This window comes from Aphelocoma coerulescens, chromosome 4 (genome assembly GCF_041296385.1).
Source record: "Aphelocoma coerulescens isolate FSJ_1873_10779 chromosome 4, UR_Acoe_1.0, whole genome shotgun sequence".
In the NCBI taxonomy this organism is placed as follows: domain Eukaryota; kingdom Metazoa; phylum Chordata; class Aves; order Passeriformes; family Corvidae; genus Aphelocoma; species Aphelocoma coerulescens.
In genome coordinates, this window is record NC_091017.1 from 29,445,277 (window position 1) to 29,469,970 (window position 24,694).

General features: G+C 37.8%; 1 protein-coding gene across 2 annotated transcripts in view; it reads right to left on the reverse strand.

Moving 5' to 3' along the window:
• Positions 1-335: 335 nt before the first annotated feature.
• The window catches only part of PAPSS1 (3'-phosphoadenosine 5'-phosphosulfate synthase 1), a 48,888-nt gene continuing 24,529 nt past the window's right edge, over positions 336-24,694 (reverse strand). For both annotated transcript variants that reach the window (XM_069013307.1, XM_069013306.1), the window contains exons 6-12: positions 20,781-20,894; positions 18,748-18,859; positions 15,535-15,740; positions 13,287-13,422; positions 11,637-11,905; positions 9,614-9,843; positions 336-1,385 (exon numbers count right to left, since the gene is read on the reverse strand). In XM_069013307.1, coding sequence (XP_068869408.1) covers positions 1,247-1,385; positions 9,614-9,843; positions 11,637-11,905; positions 13,287-13,422; positions 15,535-15,740; positions 18,748-18,859; positions 20,781-20,894 — 1,206 coding nt within the window. In that variant the 3' untranslated portion in view covers positions 336-1,246. The remainder of the gene's footprint in view (positions 1,386-9,613; positions 9,844-11,636; positions 11,906-13,286; positions 13,423-15,534; positions 15,741-18,747; positions 18,860-20,780; positions 20,895-24,694) is intronic.

A 24,694-nucleotide genomic window follows, 5' to 3' on the forward strand; every position in this document is an offset into this window, starting at 1 on the left:
TCAAAAAACAATTTTGAGCCGGTTCTTCCTATAGACACTGTTTAACAAGAAAAAAAGTAAGTTCCTGTGACAAGGATATGAGGTAGTTTCTAGCTAAGAGAGGTTGTGACTGTTCCACTGATTACCTGCAAATGTTTAAAAAAATACCAATAGGTCAATGTTACTTTACACTTGAAGAAGTGTTTTACTTTCCCTTTTTTATGTTTCTTCAGGATTTTTGGAGAATCCTAAAGGAACATGTGTTTTGTCTTCAAAGCAAGCAAACCTGACTCACGAGAAGATTACTCTTTGGATACCTTGAAAAATAGACAGAAAATTAGTAACTGAACTAAGCATTTTTACCACAGGGAATGCCAAAATCTAAGGATTTTCTTTATTTTTCTTGCAATAATTAAACATGAATTTACGTTTGGTCTGTCATGCTTTTAAAAAAGTTGTAGTAGGCTGATTAAGTATATCTGGAATCAAAACCCAGCAAGTTACATCAAATGAAACAAAACATACCCTTTTGAAAGCTATGGCAGCAAGCATATACAAAAAACAATATGTGAATTTGTTAACAACTCAAAGTGAAAACTAGATATTTTCTTTTATTCATTACTTGGCCATCTTTACAGGTCCACAGCAGAAGAGAATCACCATACAACTCAATAAACTCCAAAATTAAACAAAGAAAGCAAAATTTTAATTATGCTACATAAAATACTTCCTGCTTTTTGATTACATATAGTCAGAAATAAATTTTAAGTGCTTCTGGAGATGATAATGATGAGATAAAGATGAGGACACTTTTACAGATGGTTTGAAACATTCTTTACGTTTTTGATTTCTAGATAATCTATCCATAGTTGAGAGACTAACCGTTACATTTTGTCCTACAAACTACTAAAACCAGACACTACCCAGCAGCTTAAATAACATATGAAAAAGCTGCATCTATTTAACAGCTGCAGAACTCAGGACAGAGGCAGTAAAATATAAAAAAAATACAAGAGTTAAAAATCCTACTGCAAGAATATTAACTGTAATAAAAGAGAAGACATTAAAACCAGCAGCTAGTTAGGTGCCAGGACATAATAGAACCCATAAGGGCAGGCAAAGAATGATGCTAAGTTAGGAAGAAAGAGTCTGTTTTCAGAGAACTTCCTGACAGACACCACAACAAAGCAACATGAACGGTGACTGTGTGGTCCCCTTCTCGTAAATAAATCAGGCGTCAAAGGTTGATCTGCAGTTAATAAGAGGCCTAAGCCTTCTCCAAGGATTTGTAGTATTCTGTCAGCACAGTCCAAGCCTTCGGAGCCATGAAGCCTTCTGGTGGGTTTTGTCCTTCTCGAGCCAGCTTGCGCATGCGGGTCCCCGATATAAAATCAAAGTCTCCGTGGCTGAGAGAGTAGGGGTGGAGGCAAAGGGGGGGAAAAAAGAACACACTTTAAAAGCAGGCAAAGTTGCTCATATTCCTTCTACTTACTTTATACATTTCTTCTTGGGAGTATAATGCTGTATAGCAACTGTCATTTCCAGGCCAGCAACGCCAGTAAGTCTCAAGAATATACATCCTCTTTAATACTCAGCTCTGGTAACTCCTGAGGTTTTAGCAGCATGGTGCAACTGAACCCCTGGGGACTCAATTCAGTCTGTGCTTCCATTGAGCCTGGCTTGTTCTCTGTGAGGAAATGAACTCCTGTTGAAGGAGAACCATCTACTCTACCTACTGTCTGAACCCTCTGCCAAGGCAACAGCAGCCATCCTGATTTACACCTTGCCTTGCCAGGCCAGGAGACCAGCCCAATGAGCTGGTTGAATGTTCCTGTGCTGGTTCAAAAAGGTCCTTTCAGTGCCACTAGAGAATGTGTAAAAAGACATTGTACAAAATCTTAGTGAGGGACTGTTTGGGGAAGAGAGAAAATAAAAGCCTCAGAATCTAGAGGCAAGCTTCACAGCTGTGCCATTGCAAGACACTGAGTACACATGCATATTAATAACATGGCATATACAGTTCAAAATAAAGAGAAAATCAAGGGAATAATAAAATTACCTTCCCCTAAAGATGTTTTTCCCTAAAAAACCAAATTCAATTGGACAAACCCAAAATTGAACACAGAACAATTGTTTACCATTGTTAACATAAGAATCTAAATTATTATTAACTTCTCAGATATATGGTCACAAGCAGCAAAAGCTCCACAAATTAAATTACCCCTCACAGGACTGAAACAGTAAAAGCTAGACAAGAATGCCAGAGTTCTATCAAATGCTCTAAAGGAAAAAAATTATGTATTTCTAAATTAAATACGCAATTTTACTTATGCCATTTGCTCAATTTGCAACATGTATGCATTACTCATTCTTTACTTGTCTGTTTGAAATAAAAACCAAGTATTGATCTCAGATGCACATGCCTTAGCCAGAAACAAGAGCCAAGTGTGCACATCAGAGGGCAGAACTTGGCTCTAAGTGTTGGTCTACGCTCAGTAGGGTATGGAAGTCAGCAAGATGCAGAAAGCATTCCACAGTTCCCTTCCACAACAACACTTGCCCCATAACTTTTTGATTTGGACTGTATACATTTACACACCAGCACTGTCATACATGCTCTTTTCTTGTTGCTCTAAATTTGGGACTGTGGGTTCCTGAAGACTCACAAGGCAAAAAAACCCCTACTGTGCTTTAGTCCTGCAAAATAGAAATTACATAAAAATGAAAACTTGAAGTTGATCTAGTTCCATGGGAGAAAAAATTTGCACTGCTATTTATAACATCTGAAAATTTTATTCCTCAGCAGAGAGATGTCTGCTGTTCACTAACACTGCCTGAAGATACCTTCAGTTCTTTGCAGAGAACTATTTATATAAAATATAGGTGGGGAAGTGACAAGCCTGGTTAATTCTGTCAAAAAAATACCAAGTCTTCAGATGATCAGAAAGAGAAGAGTAAAGCAAGTGCTATAAAGTTTCTCCATGTGTGTTTTCTCCTCACTGTGGTAACAATGCCAAAGTTAGAGCACTTTACAAAAAAAGGTGCTTTACCCTCCTTTTTTCTTACGTTTTCAGAAAAACAGTCAACTTCCTGCCATGCCCTACAAGTGAAGTAATGCTACTAAACCACTACATTTAGATATGTCATAGAAGTTTGCTTCAATAAGACATACAACTCCTTTAGCTGCTTCTTATCCCTAGCTGCACAAAAAGCAGCTAAGAATCAGAGATACCAAGAAAGAGAGAAACACGAAAAGAAGCTAAGGAGATCTACAGAAATGATAAAAAAATGAAAGAAAACAAGTAAGTGAGGATCATTTCAGAAATATAGGACATTCAGCAACTCATAACATTTCTAGAAACGTTTCCAAAATAGCATTAAAAGTTATAAAAGTACTAATGATGTCCTCACATTATCCTGAATGTCTGTTTTGAAAGGGCTTTTCTTTATAAAAAAAAAACCAACCCAACTTTAATTAGTATTCACTGAAGTGACTCAAATGGAGCCCTGGCAATATATACACAACAACACAGTATTTTTTGCCTTTAAAAAAATTACTGCATTTATAATTTTCAATAAAATTTCAGAAACTGAGATTCCTGCTAAGGAGAAAAACCTTATCAGTACTTTCACCACTGTGGCATGATGTGACCCACAAGCATTTTGAAATAAAATGTATCAGTATGAGGAATTTGCTTTAGTAGAAGGAGATAGTAAAAGGAGTCATCAAGTAATTTTTTCAGAGTGAATTTTGAGGATATTAAGAGTTACTCTATATAAGGTGGATTTGAGTGGAACATGAGACGGGGAAACATTTGACCATGAAAGATGCTGTAAGATTTAAATGCCAAAGCCATTCAAATTCCATTCTTGTCAGATTTGAAACGACCCTCAATGAAACTTAATGCAAGCCTTTTCTGAGTATGGGATTTAAATGCCTTTGAAAATTTTACTCAGTAGCTGCAGTAATCAGCTTTCTTTCAGCCACACTGGATGCTACTGAATACTTGTAACATTAACTTGACCTTTTACTGCCAATTGAGTTTGACTGGTACTGACACAATACTTTGTACCACTGCAATTAAAAGCACTCTCCAAAAGAAAGAGGAAAAGAAGGGAGAAATAAAACCACAACAAATATTTGTCAACAGAAAAACAGTCTTGAAACATTTCACATTGAGGAGTGGTATTTGCTCTGTGGCATAGCATCCTAGAACTCTACTACACTCACAGTACTGAAAAAACCGTAACTACACGTTGTGAAATTTCCTTACTTATGGAGGACAGGGATTTCAGAGACCTTACAGTTCCAGTGACAAAACAAGGATTTCATTAGTTTGCAAGTAGGAAGTAATTGACAGTGGCCTACAGGAACCCTCCTGTGCTGCATCTCTGAGGTGTCAGTACAGTACATTAATACAGTAACTGAAGAGAACAGTTTTTCTGCTTCAGCATTATTCCCAACAAATTTAATCTAAATACAGACCACAGTACATAGTCGATTTTTCATCTGGGAGCATTGAAAGTCAGTCATAATCTTGGGAACCCTGACCTCCTCTTCGGTATTTAGCACTGTGCAAATGACCTTCTAGGAATTCCCATTCTCTGTGGAGGGCAATGTCTGGTGCTCTCAAGGTCTTAAATACAAGACTCATGATAAAAGTAATGACCATTAATTCACAGTTTTGCCCTTTTTTTAGACAAATAGAACAAGAGCAAAATAAAACAGAAATATGACTTATTCACTCTGGTCTGGCTTCAAAACAACTGTGATGTTCTACTCAGCTGGTAAACTTCAGACTAATTTCTGGGACAATTCACAGCCGCCTTATCTGGGGTCCAATTCTAACCTTGAACCCTTTTAAGAAGGATTTTCTCTGAATTTAAACTTGCCTTTGCAGCATCAAGTCATGACTTACACCGTAACTCCTACAGGAAGTCTACATTATGCCTTGGGAATGAATGTCCCATGATGCTGAATGAACCAGCAAGTGCCAGCTAGGTTCAAATCCCAACCAGCCACGAATAAACGGTTTGTGAAATTAGAACACAATAATGTGATTAATATCAACACATGCAAAGCAAATCCTTTACTAATTCCTTTCTAACTGGCAGGAGGGTTTAAGTCTCCTGGCCTGATGTAGTGCTTCAGTGTATCCTAAATTATCTACTAATGGTAATTGAGAAACCGTATTTCACATAACTAAAGTAAGGAGAACAGTCAAGTGTGCTTATCTCAGCCTCTTACTATCACTTTAAAAAACAAACAAATTTGAGAACAGTATGTACTTAGCTGGAGTAGGTGTCCTGCAGTATTTGATAGTATTAGAGCAGTAATGGCAACCATTTTACAGGTCCTGGGAAAAAAATCTGTTAAGTTAAAATCTCTCTTCTTCACAGATACCCATGCTTCATTCACATTTCATAGATAGCATGAACCATCTGCTCCAGTCACCTTACTTATGGGTTTCCTTTAGCCAAAATGTTCTCTTTGGTTTTCTTTCAGGAAAAAAAAATAGTAATTTATTTCCAGACACTGCTGTGGCTTTTTTAATTGCTAGACTAATTTCCTTTCTTAATTGAGTTTTTTCTCAGCAGTAGTCTGTGGCTGCATTTTATAGGACTGAGCTTCCATAAAGAATTGGGAATCTCTGCTCACAAAACCAGCTTCTATTATTAAACCACCAATCCCAGATTACACTTGTCTGTGGTAACTGTTTCTGAGGCCTTTTTGGCTGAAGAAACACACTAACTGATTTTCTGAAGGGATTTCAGCACTGGGTAAGCTTTTTTTTGAGGGGCTGGGGAGGGCGGTAGTAGTGTTATTCGTTGGCTTCTTGATTATTTGGTTGTTTTCTTTACACTTCATTCTACCAATGGTTTACAGGTCAGACATTCATTCTGAATTACTCCATTATAACTAGAATTCTTCCTATAAACTTTTCCAAAACACATTTGGACATAGTCAATTATAGATCAAAAATTCTATGAAATCAGTGTAAAAACTTTGATAAGGACTGTAACAATATTCACACTAGTTTTTATATGCATTACTTCAGAATTCTATGCAAGTGGAAGTGCTCAAGCTTCCCACAGAAACTTAGATTAGGCTTTCTACCTGACTTGAGTAACAGCAAAAATGTCAATTTTATTTTTATTATCCTCATTTAGACCAAAGGGAATATAAAATTAAATTAGTTCTACCTGTGCTGCTATACATCACTTCAAATGCATTCCTCAAATCCCTTTCCTAGATCTTAGTTTTAGACACATTTTTTTCAAAAGTATGTTTCAAGAGTTCAGTTTCATGAGGTGCTAAACCTAGTTCTAAGATGTCCAAGAAACAAATTAAAAAATATGCTGGCTTCATGAGGCAAAATACAAATATAATTCCAAGTCATTGGTTGTTTCTATATCTTAGTATTCTAAAGGGCAACTTTATTTAAACAATGTATACAAGTTAAGCGTTGTGCACCACCCTGCAACTACAGTTGCTGTGCAGCTGTTAGAAAGGCTTTCCCATCACGCTGTCCTTGCCCCCTTTCCTCACAGACAATGCTCTGTTATCCTGAATGCAACCAGGATATTTCTGCCTTTCCTTACTAACAGGAGCCGAGTGACTTCAGTTCTAACCCAGCACCACAGCAGCTCAACGTTGTTAAGCCGCAGCATGAGGTCCTGACATACAAAGTCAACAGTCTCCAGACTGTTCCCAAGCACATACTGGCTCAACTGAAACTCCAAGGGCAGCACATGTTCTGGAGGATACTAATGGAAGTGAGAAACAAACTGAACTTGTATATGAACTCCACAAAACTGTGCTTGTGTGAACACCTTTGGGAGCAGACCACCTTAAGCACAATAACCTCTTGGAATCACAGGCAGCACACCAGAGAAGTGAGGGCCTTTGGTACTGATTTGGAGGCAGGGCTGGTGTAGCCTTTTGATGCTTCCCAGGCTTGCCAGCAAGGTCATAAGCAGCTTGGCCACAGCCAGGTCTCACACAGTTGCCCAGCACCTTACCGTGGGCAGCTGACCAGTGCTGACCCATGCTCTGAACACCCACCCCCAGAGGCATACAAGGAATGCTTTCAGCAAGTGTAACACCTTTCTCATAAAAGCTGAGCAAAGCAACTCTCTGCCACTGCTAATTCTGCAGCCACAACTGTTCAGACATCCTTCTGGCAGCTGGATTAAGCTTTTGGTAACCTCTCACCACAAGCCAAAGATTCATCCACCACCATCCCCATGTTGGGATTTCCCTCAGAAGCCAAAAGGTATTTCACTAATAGCAGCAAGGAGCCCAACTGCAATAACATCTGCATGTCTTTGCTGCCAAGACAGCTGTGGGTGCAACTCTACCAAATTACAGAGACACCCGAGGTAGCAGATGGTGTCTATTACAGCTTCTCACAAGCACCTTCCCAAACACAGGAGTCCAGGAGGCCTGCAAGAATAGATGATCACATGGGGCAAGGATAACTACACCCAGCAGCTAAGACACACGGCTCAGTCCAAGGGAAACCCCCTTGCCATAAGCTTCCATGCATTCATTAGTGATGTAAATTCTGGAATTGCCTCGTTGGCTGTCAAGTCTCCAAGAACTAAGAAACGTGCAAGAGATACCAAATCACCCTTTTCTAAAACAAGTCCCAGCAATGCTTCTACACATACAAACCTCTTCCCCACATTTTCATGTGGTGTTTTTCACCCAGTGAGCTCAGGAAATATTTCCACAAACACTGCATCCAAGGGTCTTCCACCAGTACTGATCCTCTTGTGTTTCCAGGCAATCCTCTCTTCCCTGCCATCCTCCTTTCAGAGTCAAATACCACATGGTCCAGGAGTCTGCCACATTTTCAGCATTACACAGACTATCTTGAAAGGCAGCCAGCTGCACCCACCCAAGCTCTAACTCTGTCTGGAGCCTACCACAGTGTTCCATCTCTCGCAAGCAGGAGCAGTAATGGGAGCCTGCGCGTGTCCGCATTGCCATCTAGAGGATTGCTGCCACACTCCAGTCCATCTACAAACAATAGCCAGGGAAGGACAGGACAAACGGGCTTACATCCTGACAGCAGCAGGGCAGAACTGCACATTGGAAGCAGCATGGCCTTTATGCCACGACAGTTATAGAAACAGGAGAAAAAGTGCCCCAAACCAAGGCCTCATAGACACAGTGAAAGGATAAAAGGATGCACAGGATGCAGTCTGCGGCAAAAGGCAAAATCTGTTCCCACAGTTTTTCATAAAAAATCTCAAGGAGTTGCTTGGGGTTTTTTTAATCATTTGCTCTGGCTAATGACAGAGGTGAAATTTTACTCCCTTTGATCCAAATCACATCTATCCTGCTAAGAGTACAGTATCGATAATCAGAGAATCAATATTCTGAATTCTGGCCTGTCACACTGCTACTCCCTTACTATTCCAATTTATGAAGAACTGACACACCAATAAAACACTTTGACCTTTCTGTATTGAAACGTGACCAGCAGGTCCAGGAAGGTGATTCTCCCCCTCTACTCCACTCTTGTGACAGCCCACCTGGAGTACTGCATCCAGAACATAGACAGTCCATGGATCTGATGGAGTGAGTCCAGAGGAGGGCCAAAAATTTGACCAGAGCACTGGAGCACCTCTCCTCTGCAGACAGCCTAAGAGAGTTGGAGTTGTTTAGTGTGTAGAAGAGAAGGCTCCAGGGAGACCTTATAGCACCTTCCTGTTCCTAAAGAAAGCTACAAGAGAGCTGCAGAGGGACTTTTTGCAAGTAGCGATAGGAGAAGGAGGAATGACTTTAAACTGAAAGAATGTAGGTTTAGATTAGATATTAGGAAGAAATCCATTCCTGTGAAGATGGTGAGGCACTGGAATAGGTTGCCCAGAGAAGTTTGCATGTCAGTACCAACTTCAACTGCAGTTTCATGGAAAACCAAAGTACATTTCAATAATCTGAATAAAGAGGATTAAATTAAAATGACAAGTCATCTTCCCAGTATCATTCATTCTCACCAGAGCAACACATACACTAAGTTTTGGATCCTGCTATGTCACACAAGGGAAAAATAACATTGGAACATGTACACAGAAAGTGAATTGAACTGTAAATGGATTTTTAAAAACTCAAAAAAGCTGAAAACCCTGGGACACAGAATATTCTTAGGGCATAATTTTGCATTATTAGTAACAAAGAAAATAGCTATTTGTCACTCCATCTTGTCCACTTTCTTCTCCATGGTGTACACTCTCACTGTTTCTCTTCCCTCCTATCTGATGCACACCTGATACCTGAGAAGCTTATTTAGAAAGACAAAGCAGCAGAAAGCTAATCTCACCATTCTAATAAATAGTAATATTTTTCTCTGGATTTACCAATCTGTGCCACATTCCAGAATGAGAGAAACCTCAGTACCTGGCAAGCCTTCATGTGGCAGCTACAGTTAGATCAGGTAGTTGCACTGTGAACCAAACCATGCTGAAATCAAGCTTGACTAAAAGCTACACTGATCTAAACCCACATCTAAACACTGCCATATTTGAGCAATATGAATTTAATTATGAACATTTTTTTTTAATGTGGGCAGGGGTAAGAGGCAGTTATTGCTCAAAATTTTCTTAAAATGAAAATACAACTTACTGATCAGAGTCATAATAATCCATGCACTTCTTTTTTTTATTATAAGCTGCCACCCTGAAGGGTACAATTTCCAGTGCTCGGAGGCCTGGAGCCATTGTCAGCACTTTGGCACCATGGGTTGGTTCATATAGATCTTTCCCAGTGTCAGGGTGTGGCATCCCTGCTGGATCTCGCCCTACAATGTAGAAGTTAGCTCCTGCAACCATCCGTGATCTGCAGTGCCACTGAACCTACAACAGAGACAGGAAAAACAATTAACAGAAGAAAATGTTCCAAAAATGCAGCCCTCAAAATGGGCATGCACTCTGTAACTACCATGTTTTCTTTAATCAGATGTGATTTTTACTATGGAGCCACAACATAATAAAGAACCAATTATGTTGATCACCATCAAACTTACAGCTAAAACATACTATCCCCATTTTATTTGCACAGTAGGTGCTCAGAAAGTTGCTTCAGCACTATCTATACATTCAGAAAGAAAAATCACCCATGTTCAGCATTTTCAACTTGTACACGTGGCAAGGATGTTGTTCAAGGCACAATTAACACTTAGTCTGCATGAACATTAAGACCCAAAGGACCCAGTGACTAGGTACACACTGCATCCAAATGCTTGTAAAAGATTTACTTTCTTAAGCAAGTGAATTCACCACATTTTGATACACCTTTGCCATACAGAACTGTTTCTTTTCTTCCAAGGCACTTATGAAGAATGCTAAAAATACAAAAAATGCTAAATTGATATTTATGAAACTTGTCCATTAAGATTTTTACAGACTGGAAGGACACATCCACCTTGTAGATAACCATATTACCAGCTGCTTGTTCTTCTGTAAAGCACTGGTGCTATAAAAACAGATCTAATACCAATGACTTTCAAAATAACCTATGGAAAATTATTAAAGAAAGAATGTCTTTTATTACTTGAACAAACATTACTGTCAGGCTGTACTCTGGGGTTACTAGAAATGCCATATAGGCAAGGAGAAAAATTTTATCCTGTTCAGAATAAGGATTGTGGATTTTGTTCCTCCTCACGCATACAAGAATGAGGTAGAAGAGGTCTGTAAATTCTCACAAAAGGCCTGTGAGGAAGAGCAGAAGATTCCCCACATAAACTCACTCTCATGCCTCAACTAGATCTGGACTGCAGTTTTTTCTCTGGTCTGAAAAGCAATGCAAGCTCCATTTGACCAGTCAACTGGCCAGCAGAAGATAAGTGGCATCTGCCTAATTTAACTTCACTAGCAAGATCTCCTGTCTATGAAAAAATCTACCCCAGAGTGAACCTCAGAGCCTGGTCAGAACTTGAACTTCCTGTGATTCAAGGTGGAGGGGAGCAAGGATGGGAAAAAAAAGGAGAAAAAAAAAAAAAAAAAGGAATGAGATGGAGAATCAATATTCCCTAGAGGAATTGCCCTCAAATGAGAACATTTATTCTTTCTGCTGTTTTCCACAAACCTCTAGGGACTCCACCCCAAGACCTGGCTCCTAAACAAAGTGTTGCCAAAGAATTATTTCATACAAAAGCCTTGAAACAATTCTCTCTGAATTAAGTTTGCCAAAAAATAAACAGACTGGTTTTTTCTTAATATGTGTACAGCCCTCCAACACACAAACTTTTTTGCTTAGGAGTCATAAAACTTAAGTATTTTAACATTCAGGACAATCATTCGGTATGTTAACAGATCTTATAATTCCTTCTGAAAAAGACCATAAAAAAAGGAGGGAGGATTAATTTACTATCATATCCTTTTAACTGTAAAGAAAGGAACCTATAAACCCAATATTTTCTCCCACCTTTTCCAGAAAAATCCTCCAATATAGAAGTTTCTTCATAAGAGAATGTTTTGGTTGGTGACAGAGACTTGATAATCCCTTTCCAAGGGAAATCAGTCTCCTCTCTCTCCATTAAAACAACACAACATAAAAACATCATTAAAACATCAGACATAGCACAAAATACTTTAGTGCACTATCCAAAGGGTTTTGTTTCACTTTAAACTCTTGATGTACTTACCTCAGTTGGTCCTGCGTACATCATGGGGGAAGGGAATATAGCTACCACTGTTGTTTCTGGATTCAGGATTCCCTCCTCCAGTACTGCAGCGTGCTGCTTCATGCGCCACATAAGAGGAACATCATCCTCCTTTGTCCAGCCCCCAAGGGGGTGCAAGAGTAAAACTGGGCGCCGGTAGCCACGTTCCAGAAGTTGCTTGTGAGTATCCTGCATTAAAAGAGCGTGCCCATTGTGCACCGGGTTGCGTAACTGGAATGCGAAGACCGCATCTGTGGAGAACAAAACAAGACAAAAGATGTAAGGAGAGCAAGTTATTTTATCAGGAGTTGTACAACCACAGAAAAACCTTCAGTACATGCTTTCTTCTGAACTATATTAAACAAGTATAATAGCAGTGGTCAAAGGTCATTAAATTATTAATAATTATTACAAAATCACTGTACTTAACAAACTAATAAAAATCACTGTACTTAGCAAAACTAATAAAAAACAACCATACTAAAAAAAAAAAAAAACAGTCAGCTTCCTTAACTTCTGAATTTTCTGGAGAATTACTTTGTTTTCTCCAAGACCTATAATCTTCTATTTGGATTTTTCACTTGCGTAAGTATATTATATTCTAAGAGGAGATCAAACTATGCTACCTATCTTAAAGGCTCAATTTATCATCAAGAGAAAAAATGGACCTGTTTGGAACAAAACTAATAAAAGGGGATTTAATGTTCCTTACTAAGTTTCCTTCACCTTAGTTTAGTAGATTTTAAGTGCGGTAAGAACAAAGCAAGGTTAACTGCTATTCCAGAGTATTACTGACACAACCAGGATTTCTCTCTTCTGCAAATTCAGATGAACTTAAGTACCCTGCAAGATGGCAAAATCACTGTAACTGAGAGGTTTTCCAATGTAGAACCAATGAAAACTAGAGAATAGGTTTTTTTCAGATCTCAAATATGTGTTTGTGTAGGGGTTAGCCACAAGACTGATATCCCAGACCTACAGATCCTGGACATAGTGACCACACAGAACAAAGACAGAAGCTGAGGACCAATTGTGGCTTGCGTTCTTGATGTTAATCTCTCTCCTCACATTTACAAGTGCAGCTGCCTGCCAGTCACTGCCACAGTGAAAGCAGCATGTTTGTTCTCTGCTGTATGACATTCCTCAGCCTCTTACTTATCTGCCTAACACAACTACTTTTGTGAAAAAAAAAACTGGTTTATTTCTTGTGCAGAAAAGAAACTTGGCACCAGTCCACTTGCACTACTTTCATAAGTCTTGTTCCCCAGAAGCAGCATGGAACAGACTAAAAAATAGCAGAGCATGAAAGCTCAACATTCAACCATACTTCTGTAGTTTTAGCCCAATGTGATATTTAAATCACATTTTACTGCACATTATCTTTTCTGGCATTACTGACATGTCTACAGAGCTTGGAAAGAAAGTTCAGAACCTCAGGCATTACCAGTTTCGATTACGTATTTAGGCAGTGCAATGCCTGAGATTATAAAAATTATTGCTATTAAAAGCAAAGAATGCCACCTACCAGAGCATTCAAAATCTTCATCCTTGAAACAATGCCAGCCTCAGTGGTGGCAGCAGACATTTGGATAAGCCTCTGCAGGAAGATAGAAAGCAAGAAAATTTACTCACCGGCATTCATTTCCTTGAATTTCTGCCTTAGTTCAGCTGGAGTGAGACGGTATTGATCAAGTCCATCATTCCAATAAATACGATCAAGGACCTGTAGATCTCCCCCTACAAGCCAGTTCCCTTGCTCCATAACCATCTAAGAAAGGAAAGGAAAGTCCTTGTCAGGATTATATATCAGCTTCTCCTGAGTATGTAGATCATTGCAATGGGGACACATCTTTACCAAGGACTGTGTTTCAAGTTAATTATGACAGTTGTAAGTCAAGCATCAGTGTTAAAAAAATGAAAAAAATTCACTGGAACATAGTCCAGACATGTTATACCATGATGTAGGAGAGATGCCCAAATCTTCAGTGGGCATATGCCTTTCTTTCAAAATTGAGATAATATATAGAAATGCAAATAGCCAATATTCTTAATCACCACTGCATGACAAACAAAGATAGTGTCTAGAAAGCCTTGTCTATTCCAATTTATTAGTTATTTACCATATATATTTTTATTAGTATATATTTTTAAATTTAATTACAATATATCAATAAAATGAAGTTGCACTTTCTAGTTATTGGTCAAAGCAAATGCTGTTGCAGTATCACTCTGCAATTTACAAGATTCTCATCAGCAATAAAGTAACAAACAAAACAATTCCAATTGACTACTCACCCACTTTAATAATAAAATCAGAATCTTTGAAGTAGAATAGCTTTTGGATTTGTCTCATGGTAGCAGTTAACCCAAGTAACAGATCTCGGATACACTACACTTCTTTTTATATCTTTAAATATCACCTCACCCTTTATCAAAAAATAATTATGGCAAGCTGCTTAACATACTCTACAAATGGCCATAGACATTACTTGGAAATTTTTAATTTCTAAGAATGCATTTTCTTTTGAAGATGGAATCACAAAAAGCTTTCAAGTTTCATACACATTTCTGATAATTTTTTAAGCCTTATGTAATTTATAAATGACAATAAATCTTGATATAACAGAAGATACTACATACTAAACCCAAAAGCCAAGATGTGAAAATTAAGTGTGAATTTTTCAGTTTATTTTTCCTTTGACCTGCTAGAATTAAATGACACCACAGTAACTATTCCCTTCCCAAAGAAAATGCCATACTTTGACATCTTACCAAGGTGCAGGGAAGGTGTGATAATGATATGAAGATGAGAAAACTCTGCTCGACAGAATCTCTCAGGTACCCAAATATTTCTGATTAATAAAGAAGGGCCACCAAATTCACGCAGTGTCACGTTACCACTATACACCCCAGTACAGGCACAAGAACACAGTTCCTCATCCTAAGGTGTAAGAACACAGCTCCTCATCTTCTATGTAACAAGTCATTCAAATTTTGTCTGCATGAGATTTTCTTAGCATTTATTAAATCTGTGCTAAGTTTTCAAAAAAGGAGTAATCTTATGTTCAACATCATAGACCACATCAAGGGCTTTGAAAATCTTCTGTAAGTCATACAGATACTTTTTCAACATTTCAGAGGCTTTCTCTTTTCAAGAGCAAGCTCATAATTTGAGGTTTTTTTGATTTCTCTTCATCTAATTTTAAGTCATACCTTTAAACAAAAAATACCTCAAAGACAAATGGGGAAATAAATATATTTTGGCTCTGCAGAGCTAAGATGCAACATTCACATCAGCTTGCATAAGCCACCACAGCATCGTGATGAGTATGTTACAATTAGAACATTTCAGTATGACATATACATAAGGCCAAGATAATAAAACTTAATGAACACAATGGGTGGGAAATTACTCCCCAGAGGGTTAAATGATGAACTCTCCAGGAATATGGCCTGTTTCAAAAACATCTAAAGCAGGCAGGTCTCACATGCTCCACATGCAGGCAGAAAATAAGTTTTCTATCCTTCACAAAGCATATATCCACTGATTAAGGAGCTTTGATGATCCATCTGGTGACACAGACGGATATGTTTCCTAGGCACACTGGAGGGCAAAGCTCCCTCTTCTGTAGCACAGATACCACAGTACATTCTAAATTCATTTCATGTGTACATATTGACATTAGATTTTCACACTAAGTACAGACTATTCAACAGATGCATAGAAAAAATTACTTTTCTTTCTGCTCAGATATTTCAATTAATTTTCAAAGTAGTTTTTTTGTCAAACTACATCAGTCACAGACACGAGCTTCACGTAATTTGCAACTCTACAACAGTACAGCAAACAGGACTAGATTTTCAACTTTTAAACACACACCTTGATATAGGGATGCTCCTTGCATGTTGTTCCCCACTGCCTAGCACAGCGCTCCTCTTTCCTGTGCTCGTAGAACTCAGGATTACGGAGAATGGCAACGCGGCAACCCTCATACACCAGCGCAATTGCTGTACACCCATCGAGCCTTTCTTTGTCTTCTTGAGTGGCTGTTAGCACTATAGGCACTGACAGATTAATAACTCCCCCTGCAGAGGGAAAAAAAAGCCCTTTATCCTAGTAACAGTCATCAATGTTCTTATGAAAGTCTACCTAATTAAGAGGTTACTTTTAAGGCTGTAAGTGTATTACATGACAGGTAGTTGAAACACTTATTTTAACAGGGATTAAACAATTCTTAGAATGAACTCACGCTTCCATAAGCGTGTACTATAAAATTGAGCAAAAACTGAGGTTTGAGAAAGAGTGAACGCAGGACTGAAAATAGCAAGTACTTAGAGCTGCACACAAATATTTAAACTGTCAGGACACTACTTTTTGGGAATCTCAAATTAATACCTTTTTCAAGAATCTATACAGAAAGTAGAAATACACAAATAACATTTTAAAATAGATCATCTAAAATATCAGATAAGATTGCTACTGGAGTGGATAATTAGTAAAAAGGAAATTATATTCTCAGCAGACATACTTATGGCCCCGAAGAAAAAAATCAATGCAATAGGAGCAGGCAAATGTACCCAAGTGGTTAACATACACAATTCAACTATTTCAAAAGGTGACTTTTGTTGTTTACTTAAAACTGTATTCAGATTCAAGCATTCACCTTTCAGAAAAAACTGCTGAGTCAGGCAAACATTCTGCACCATTTGTTCAGCTGAAAGTTCACCAGCTACTTTACTTCTAAAACGAAGCCAATGTAGCTGAATTTTAAGGTTATGTGTGGTCCTCATTTCTAAGCACCTACTTCACTGCCAGGTGCTGGAAAGTCCTGTTTTTCTTTACTACAACAGTGAGATTTGAGAAACTCAGTGGAGTAAACATTCTAAGTCTTCTACAAAGGCTTAGGTTCTAACAAGCATATGCTTGAGTGCAAAACTTTTGGGTGGCCTCCAGGAGAAAAGTCATGGATCTTTTAAAGTTAATGAAGGCTTTGGCATTTGCCAAGACTCTAAAATAAGGCTAATTTTGCTATTATTTAAGCAATACATTTTTTGTTAGGAAATTAAATTTCTTAGGAAATTAAAAGTTATAAAGCTGGATGAAAAGTTTAAGAGAAAAACAGGTCCCCCTTCTTTCATAATGCAAAATGCATAAAATGCATGCTGTGCATCTCCTCCTAATTTCAGTCTTGATGCCCACAGTTATTTTCAAAGCAACTAGGTCATAAAATTGAGTTTGGCAGCAGTCACAGAGAGTGGTTTGACACCCAAAATTGATAATTTAAAACAAACCTTTTCCTTTGCAAACAAGTAAATAAATATTTCAAACTAGGAAGAGATCTCAAACCTGTTGTTTATTAAAATTTTGTCCATGACCAGCAATAAATATATAATATCTTTTACATTTCTCTTCAGCCACTGTACAAGTAAGAAACTGAGGTAAGGTAGTGAAGCAATTCTGTTAAATCACAGATGAGCACAGTGTCAGGATGTGACTTTTTCAGACAACTTAATCTTTAAAGGCAGATAATATTAACACATCTGCACTGATCTCCATAGCCTAGAAGTCAGCCAGTATGAGCACTACATTTAAAGCCCAAAGGATGAGATGTATTGCAGGTAATAAACCATTTCCCTCTCTTCAGAATCAAAGCCCTGCAAAATGACTGCTGGTCTAAGACCCAGAACTAACATAACAAGCAAGGAGGAAACTTCAGGATGTTGTTTTGACTTAACGGTTGCCATTGCTGCACGTAGCAAAGCAGCTTAAAGGCAATCATATTTTTCTGAAAAGATTTTCACATATAAGTGTTGTAGTAGTTATCTAAAAAAAGGAAATCAGTAACAGGAAATCTAGACGAACATGACTATTTTATTCAAGCTTAGGATTGAAAATTGTTTCCATCAGTAAGTTATTTTTCATTACTCATAGTTTTTGTAGCATAGATGAGATGCTCAAAACAACTGCAGAAGGAGTTTAAAAAATTGTTATACTGTTATATCTGAAACACTCGCCTATACAAGGTCTTAAATGCCTTATAAAAATCCTGATTTACTGAAAATTACAGGACAGAACTAGGACCTACAAGCTATTTTAGCAGCTGAATACATTGCATGTCATCTGCAGAAGACTTTTCACCTGGCTGGATGTACAGAAGGCAAATGAAATGAAAACAAAACTAGCAGTCCAAAATTAGACTGCAAACTTTAGATACTCCAAAATAGCAGGATGGCGTTTTGCTGTCTAGGATGGCACCTGTGAGACTTCGAGAAAAGGGAATTAAGAAATATAAGAAGGACAACAGATGTCTGTATCATAGAATTGAAAGACAAGTGACTTTTTTTTTGTTCTGCTATTTGGTCTCTAGCAAGACAAGAGTAATGCAAAAGGAAGCATGAAGATAGCAAAAAGGCTGGAGTAAAACAGAGCCTTCAAATACAAATAAATGGAAAATGACAGAGGATTGCAATCAAATTCCAAAATCTGAGGATGTTATGACTTATTCACTACCTTAACTAAGTTCTTAGCCAACTGGTAATGCAAAATAAAATCCATTCATTCATCATCACAGGATAATTATTAAGTCGTAATAATTCAATTACATGTGACAGTTGTCCATACTCAAGCCACATACTCATATTCTGATTTCACACTTGGCAACAGCTCCAGTACTCAAGTCAATTTGTTGTCCTTTCCTTCATTACTAATACAGAACAAATCTTTTGGTACACAGAGATAAACAGAAATTAAATTGCAATTCCAAATTCTAAGATCAATTTCTTCAAAATAAATTAGAAGTGTGCATTTTAGAATTAAACGCCTTTCAAAAATTAAGGTATTTGGAAAAAAAAAGAATTTGTAAAGGCAAAAAGACAAAATATTCAAATTCTAATATGATGGTAGGTACAAAAAGAATAAAACCATCAAGTTTAAAACTGATTGTTATAAAATTCTATTCTCTTTTCACAGACCTCAAGCTGTGCACAAGCCTGATAATGTGTTACTACACCACCAGTAAAAAGCAAAGCATCAGTAGGATTTTAGAAGTAGGATTAGTTTGGTTGGTTTTACAAATGGTGTGTTTTACCCTACCATCAAGCAGACAGTCAAAGTGAAGGCACTGGAGGTATTCTCTCTCTCTCATAAAGCCATTCAGGGGTGTTGCCCAACCTTCTGCTAGCACTTGTACCCACTGCATATCCACCTTGTAAAGAAATGAAGAAATAGAGCAGATAAAAGTTGCTGCTTAATTACTGGCATCAGGTATTAATCATAAAAGATCATGATTTAATTCTAAAATGCAGGACAATGCAGATGGAAGATTTCTCAGTACTACAGTTTTTAATCACAAATAATTTAAAAGTTTCTACAAGTAAGGAAAAGAGAACAACTTGTTCATATTTTTGGCTATTTTCCAGTCCTTATACTGGATCAAATTTCCATGTGTTAAAAAAATCCAAACCAAGAAACACACAACAACAAACTTTATTTGTGAATCTTCATAAAGTTCATCTTAACAAAATTAGAGAATCCCACTTGCCTTTATTCAACAAAAGAAGATAACAAAGATGTTAAAAAGAAAAAAAAAAGAAAAAATAATAACAACACATACAATTACCACAAAAAATATCAGAATTATGTGTGTAAATATTAAGAGGTCTAGTCTTTAAGCAAATGAGAAATAAATTTTTTTCATAAACTAGTGAGACAATCCAGAAGTTAAATTCTCTCTGGACTAGTACTTACTTTAGCATGAGATATCAGTTTACACAGGATTTCCTTCCTTAGCACTCAGTCACACTACAACTTAGTGTGTGGTCTCTACTACTTCTGCATGTGTGTTACTAAGACTTGGTCAAGTTTTTGACAAGGACAGCCTTTGCTTGTGCAAGTCTCTTTTGCAAAGGGCATGACTAACTTTATTACACTGTATAATTTATACTGAGGCAAGTACAAAACACAATTTCTTCCCAAGCTTACATGATATACTTGTTTGATATTTAACAAGCCACTGGTTGGTGGTGGAGGCAGAAATGATCTGGTTTTCTAGATAGGGAGCAATTTAGAATGGGACACTATCAAAGTTTAATAAAGGTGACCTTAAGTGTTTATTCCTCAACAAAGCAATGAATAGTTTTACACAGACATATGTGAAAAGGAATTAGTAATATGTGGTGAAAGGAAGTATTAATATTCATTACTAGTAGAAGACCAGGCCACTTTTAAAACTATTTAGTTCAGTGCTTAGGATGCCACCCCAATCCTTCAAAGTCTACTCACTACAGATGTTGAACTCTGAACTTAGTCAGCTCCTAGATCAAATGCTTAGCTTAAAGTTCTAGTAATACTGTCAAAAAGCCAGTGAAAAAACTCATGCATTGTATCTGTGTATAGGTTTAGTTCTTCAGAAAAATGAATGAGGTAGAACAGAAACATAGCCAGAAGCAGCTTCATCTAACTGATCTCAGTTGAAAAATAATGCATTGAACCAAAATAAGAAAATGGTTGATCAAGTTGATCCATGCTTTTCCACAGTCTCTCTGCTGGAAACTAGAAAAGTAGCATGAGTATGTTCTAATCAGAAAAAAAAAAAAAAAGCAATCAAGTAGATCTGATCATCTGTTGCAACTGTTTGAGTTTGGTACATATATTAAAAGTTATTGATGTTCAGCTGAAGACTACCAACAGGAAGAAACAAGAAGCAGTAACTGATTTTCCCCATATTTCTAGGCAATTACAAGTCAAAATAAAATGGTTTCTGCAAGTAAACTAAAAAAAAGTTAGCAATCTCTCTGAAAGCAATTTCTCATACAAGACATTTTAGGCATGGTTTACTCTGTGGATGTGGGGGAAGCATGGGAGAAAATTAATAATTTTATCTCTAGGCTAGGGATAAACTAAGTAACACTATACCAGACATTGTTCATGAAATTATGAAGATTCAATTATCTCTGGTAAGTAGACAAAGAAAACACAGGTGCTGTGCTTTCTCTCAAGGAAAGATGGAAAAAGTGTATCAAGCTGTATTCTGTAACCGGTACAGGTATTTCAGCTACATCTACTTACACTAAACAACAGATCAGACCATCTTTCAACTGCAGCAGAGACACCTGAACACACAATACCTTATTTATTTCCAAGGTTAACAGAGACTCAGCATCAGTTTTGGCCAACTGTAGCTTGTTTTCTGGCACATAAAGCTCTTTCACCTCGTAAGACGCATCCACTGGTACAATGTCCTGCATGAAAGGAATAAACAGAACTTAATGATTGCTCAGAGTGCCTCTTGGGCACTGAACACACATCAAGAAGTAGAATTCTAATGTTGCACTACACAGTAGCAAGAGTCTATTCATTATGCAATTTTTACCCATTTAGAAGCCAGCACTGTTCCAAGATTATGATATATTGCCAGTTACTCAAGCCAGCAGATTAGCTAAAGTGAAACACTGACAAGAGATTTTTTCTAAACCGTAAGTAACCCATATAACATTTACCTAGTAAATATTTAACCATTGAATTGAGTGAAGTTTTTATGACTTATTAATGCCCACATTATCTACAGTAGAAAGGAAGACTCAGTGCTTTTACACATGCTGAAGAAGTAAAAAAAAGATTTAGAGACTGAGCATTTATGAATTTAAGTCATTCACTATAGAAGATACATTAGAAATGGTAACATGAAAGTAAAATAAAGCTCCTTCTCTACTGAAAAGTAATACAGAAGTACAAATTAAATGTATTTCCTACAGCTAATGACATACCACTGTATTTTCATCTATATACTAACTCTTAAAATATTTAAATGTGATGTCATCTGTGCACATATATTCAACGAACTGAAATCTAGCTCTATAAGCAACATATCAATTTTTTATTTGGAAAAAAATTCAGTTTTCCTCATGTGTATTAAACAAGATATTCTCACTCCACACTGCTCAAGACTCAAGACCTTAAACTTGTTAGAAGACATTAACCCAAAGATAAAAACATAATTAAAAGAAAGAGAAGGTCATCACAAAACCGTAAAGAGTCTCCTCCAGCAAAGGATGATGTAATATATCAAAACCCAGTCAAATGTTCCAGTGAAGTTCAGCAGCAAAAAAACAGTGAAAACATGCTGACTGTTCTTTTCAAAACACATTTTTCAGTGTTTGAGAAACCTTTGTAAAGTAATGCTTTAATTTTTGAGAAAAAAGGCTCACCCTTAGAGCAGAGTGTATACAGACCCAAAACAACAATGAATAAATTATCTTTACTTTTCCAGCGTATGCAGGCCAGAGTAAATAGGTATGCTTATAGAAACTGCAAAGGTAGCTCAGGAATTTTAATGCATTTATCAGACCTTAGGCACTACCTCCATGGAAAGTAAAACAAAGGCAGTAGGAAGCTGGCAAGTGAGAGATAAAATGACTATGGGAGTAACAAGACGTCATGAGTCTCACTGGCTGCTGCATAATTCATATCCTCAAAGACACATCAAAAGAAGACAAATCAAACTAGCACTTAGAAATGGTGTTTTATAAGGAAAAGTTTGGTCCATTACGTATCAGACATCATTTTGGAAGCAGATTTTATTACATCGTAAGTTAGGCAAAATCTTCCTTTTGTTTTCTCTGCCTGAGCAACAGCATTACAGCCCAGGGGAGCTGCAGAAGACTCCTGCCACAGCAACAAGCCCAGAACCAAATGAAGGCATTGCCTCCTGTAAGGAACACTATAATGATGGAGTGCACATTATGCTGCTTCACAGATTTCCCTCTGGACCCTAGCTCATTACCAGGCTAGGACGGCCTAATTTTACAAACCATCGCCAGCTTAAAATACACGTGCCTATTAAAAAGATCTCTTCAAGCATTATCCTGGTTTCAGTATCCCACTAATAGTCAAAACAAAGGTTTCACAATGCACTTTCTGTCAACAACCTACTTCATTATACAAATGTAAACAGCTTGAAGACAGTTCTAGCAACTGAGTCTGACATTTAGAGAACTTGTAGGATTAGTAAACCTAGACTCCCTTGCACACATGAAAGTGGTACTTAAAATAGCTTAGATTTTAAAAAAAAAAAAAAAAACAACAACCAAACAATAAAACCTGAAACAAGAGGAATCCATGCATCTTTAAACTGCATGAATTTTAGGAATTGGGAAAATGCTAGGCTAGCAAGCCATCTAGTGACCATTCTAAGGCATCAATTTTACTGAAAGCTTAATTCTACCAAGGGACAAGTTACAGAATATTCCTCAATATTTATTATTTCTCAATGCATTCATATAAAAAATGGCAAAATAATAAATAAATAAACTAGATGCTTTATGGAAATGTGCCTCCTCACACTGGGGTGGTAGGTTCTTTGCTGATGCTGGTTACCTCTGGAGATCATCCAGTCCAGCCTCCAGCACAAAACTGGTCCCACTACAGCAGGCTGCTCAGGATCTTGGCCAATCAAGCATTTAAAATCTCTAAGAACAGAGCATCCACAAACACTCATAGCAACTTGTTCTAATAATTGACCATCTTTACAGTGAAAGGTTTTTTTCCCCTATGTCTAATTTTAATCTCCCATATTTCACCTCATGTCTACTGCCCCTTGTCCTACCCTTGTGCATCTCTAAGAAAAGTCTTCATCAGTCCTCCCTGTACCCTCTCATTTGGATGATAAAAAGAGCAACAAGAACTCCTTCAGCCTTCTCTTCTCCAGGCTGAACAAATCCACTTCCCCTCAGCCTCTCCTTGTGCAGTGACGTCCTCCAGCCTCCGACCATCTCGGTGTGACCTTCTGCACAACTCACAGAAGCACACCGATGTCTGTTTTCTTCTGGGTGAGGGAGAAGGGCACAAACCTGCACAAGGTATCCAGACAAGGTCTCACAAGTGCCACATAAAATCGCAAAACTGCTTTTCCCAAGCTCCTGGCTGTGCTCTTGTTATTTACAGTAGAGCCTGCAGGCAGTCTTATCTGCAGCACAGGCACATGTTTTCATAATGCTGACAAATGTTTTTACAATGCTGAAAAATTTATTTCATAGAAAGCATAGAAGCACAGAATGGTTGGGGTTGGCAGGGGCCTTAAGGATCCTCTAGTTCCAACCCCCCTGCCATGAGCAGGGACACCTTCCACTAGTCCAGGTTGCTCAAAGCCCCATCCAACTTGGCCTTCAAGACCTCCAGGGATGGGGCATCCACAGCTTCTCTGGGCAACTTGTTCCAGTGTCTCACCAGGCTCACAGTAAGGAATTTCTTCCTAACATCTAATCTAAACTACCTTCTGTCAGTTTAAAATCTTGTCCTATCCCTAAATGCCCTTATAAAAAGTCCTTTTTCATCCTTCTTTTAAGTTTTTTTGTTCAAATTACAGGAAATCTACAGAAATTATATTCTCAAGAGAGCACTGCATTAATATGGTCTAAAACCAAGACGTGCCTATTTAGCCTTGCCTTGATTTCATTGTCTCTTATTGAGCTAAGCAACCACTAAGATATTTTGCTATTCACAATACTGTTATCTTCAAAGAAAAGGAAAAAACTGCTAAATGTGCCTTAAACAAAGCTGACTGGGCTAGGTGCCAGCAGTCAGCCCTGTATACCAATGCAAGACTTCAGGGATCACTACCTTGGCACATGTGACACTGGTTTCCACAACTGTGAAACACAATGAATTGTTCTGAGCAGGAGGCACAGGGCCCTCACAGTCAGGAACTGCCACCTCTCACAGGTAGGACTCCTACACAGATCTCCTTTTTACTTAAAAAAAAATATTCAGATGGGAATTTGGGCAAAAATCTAGAACTCTCCAATGGTTTTCTGCCCTGTCTTATCTCCTGAGCAACTCTGAGCAACCAGTCATCCATGAGCAGTTTTCTTGAAAATTTCAATACAAGAGACTAAATCTCTCCAGAGCTGTACTTACACAGAGGGTTAAAACTAACTCCATGCTGGCTACATGATGAGGTCTTTTGCTTGTATCAACTTCAACACTTGGTGGAGCTTTACTCAAACTACTGCCTATACCCTAAATTTCCAGAGCATCCAACTCA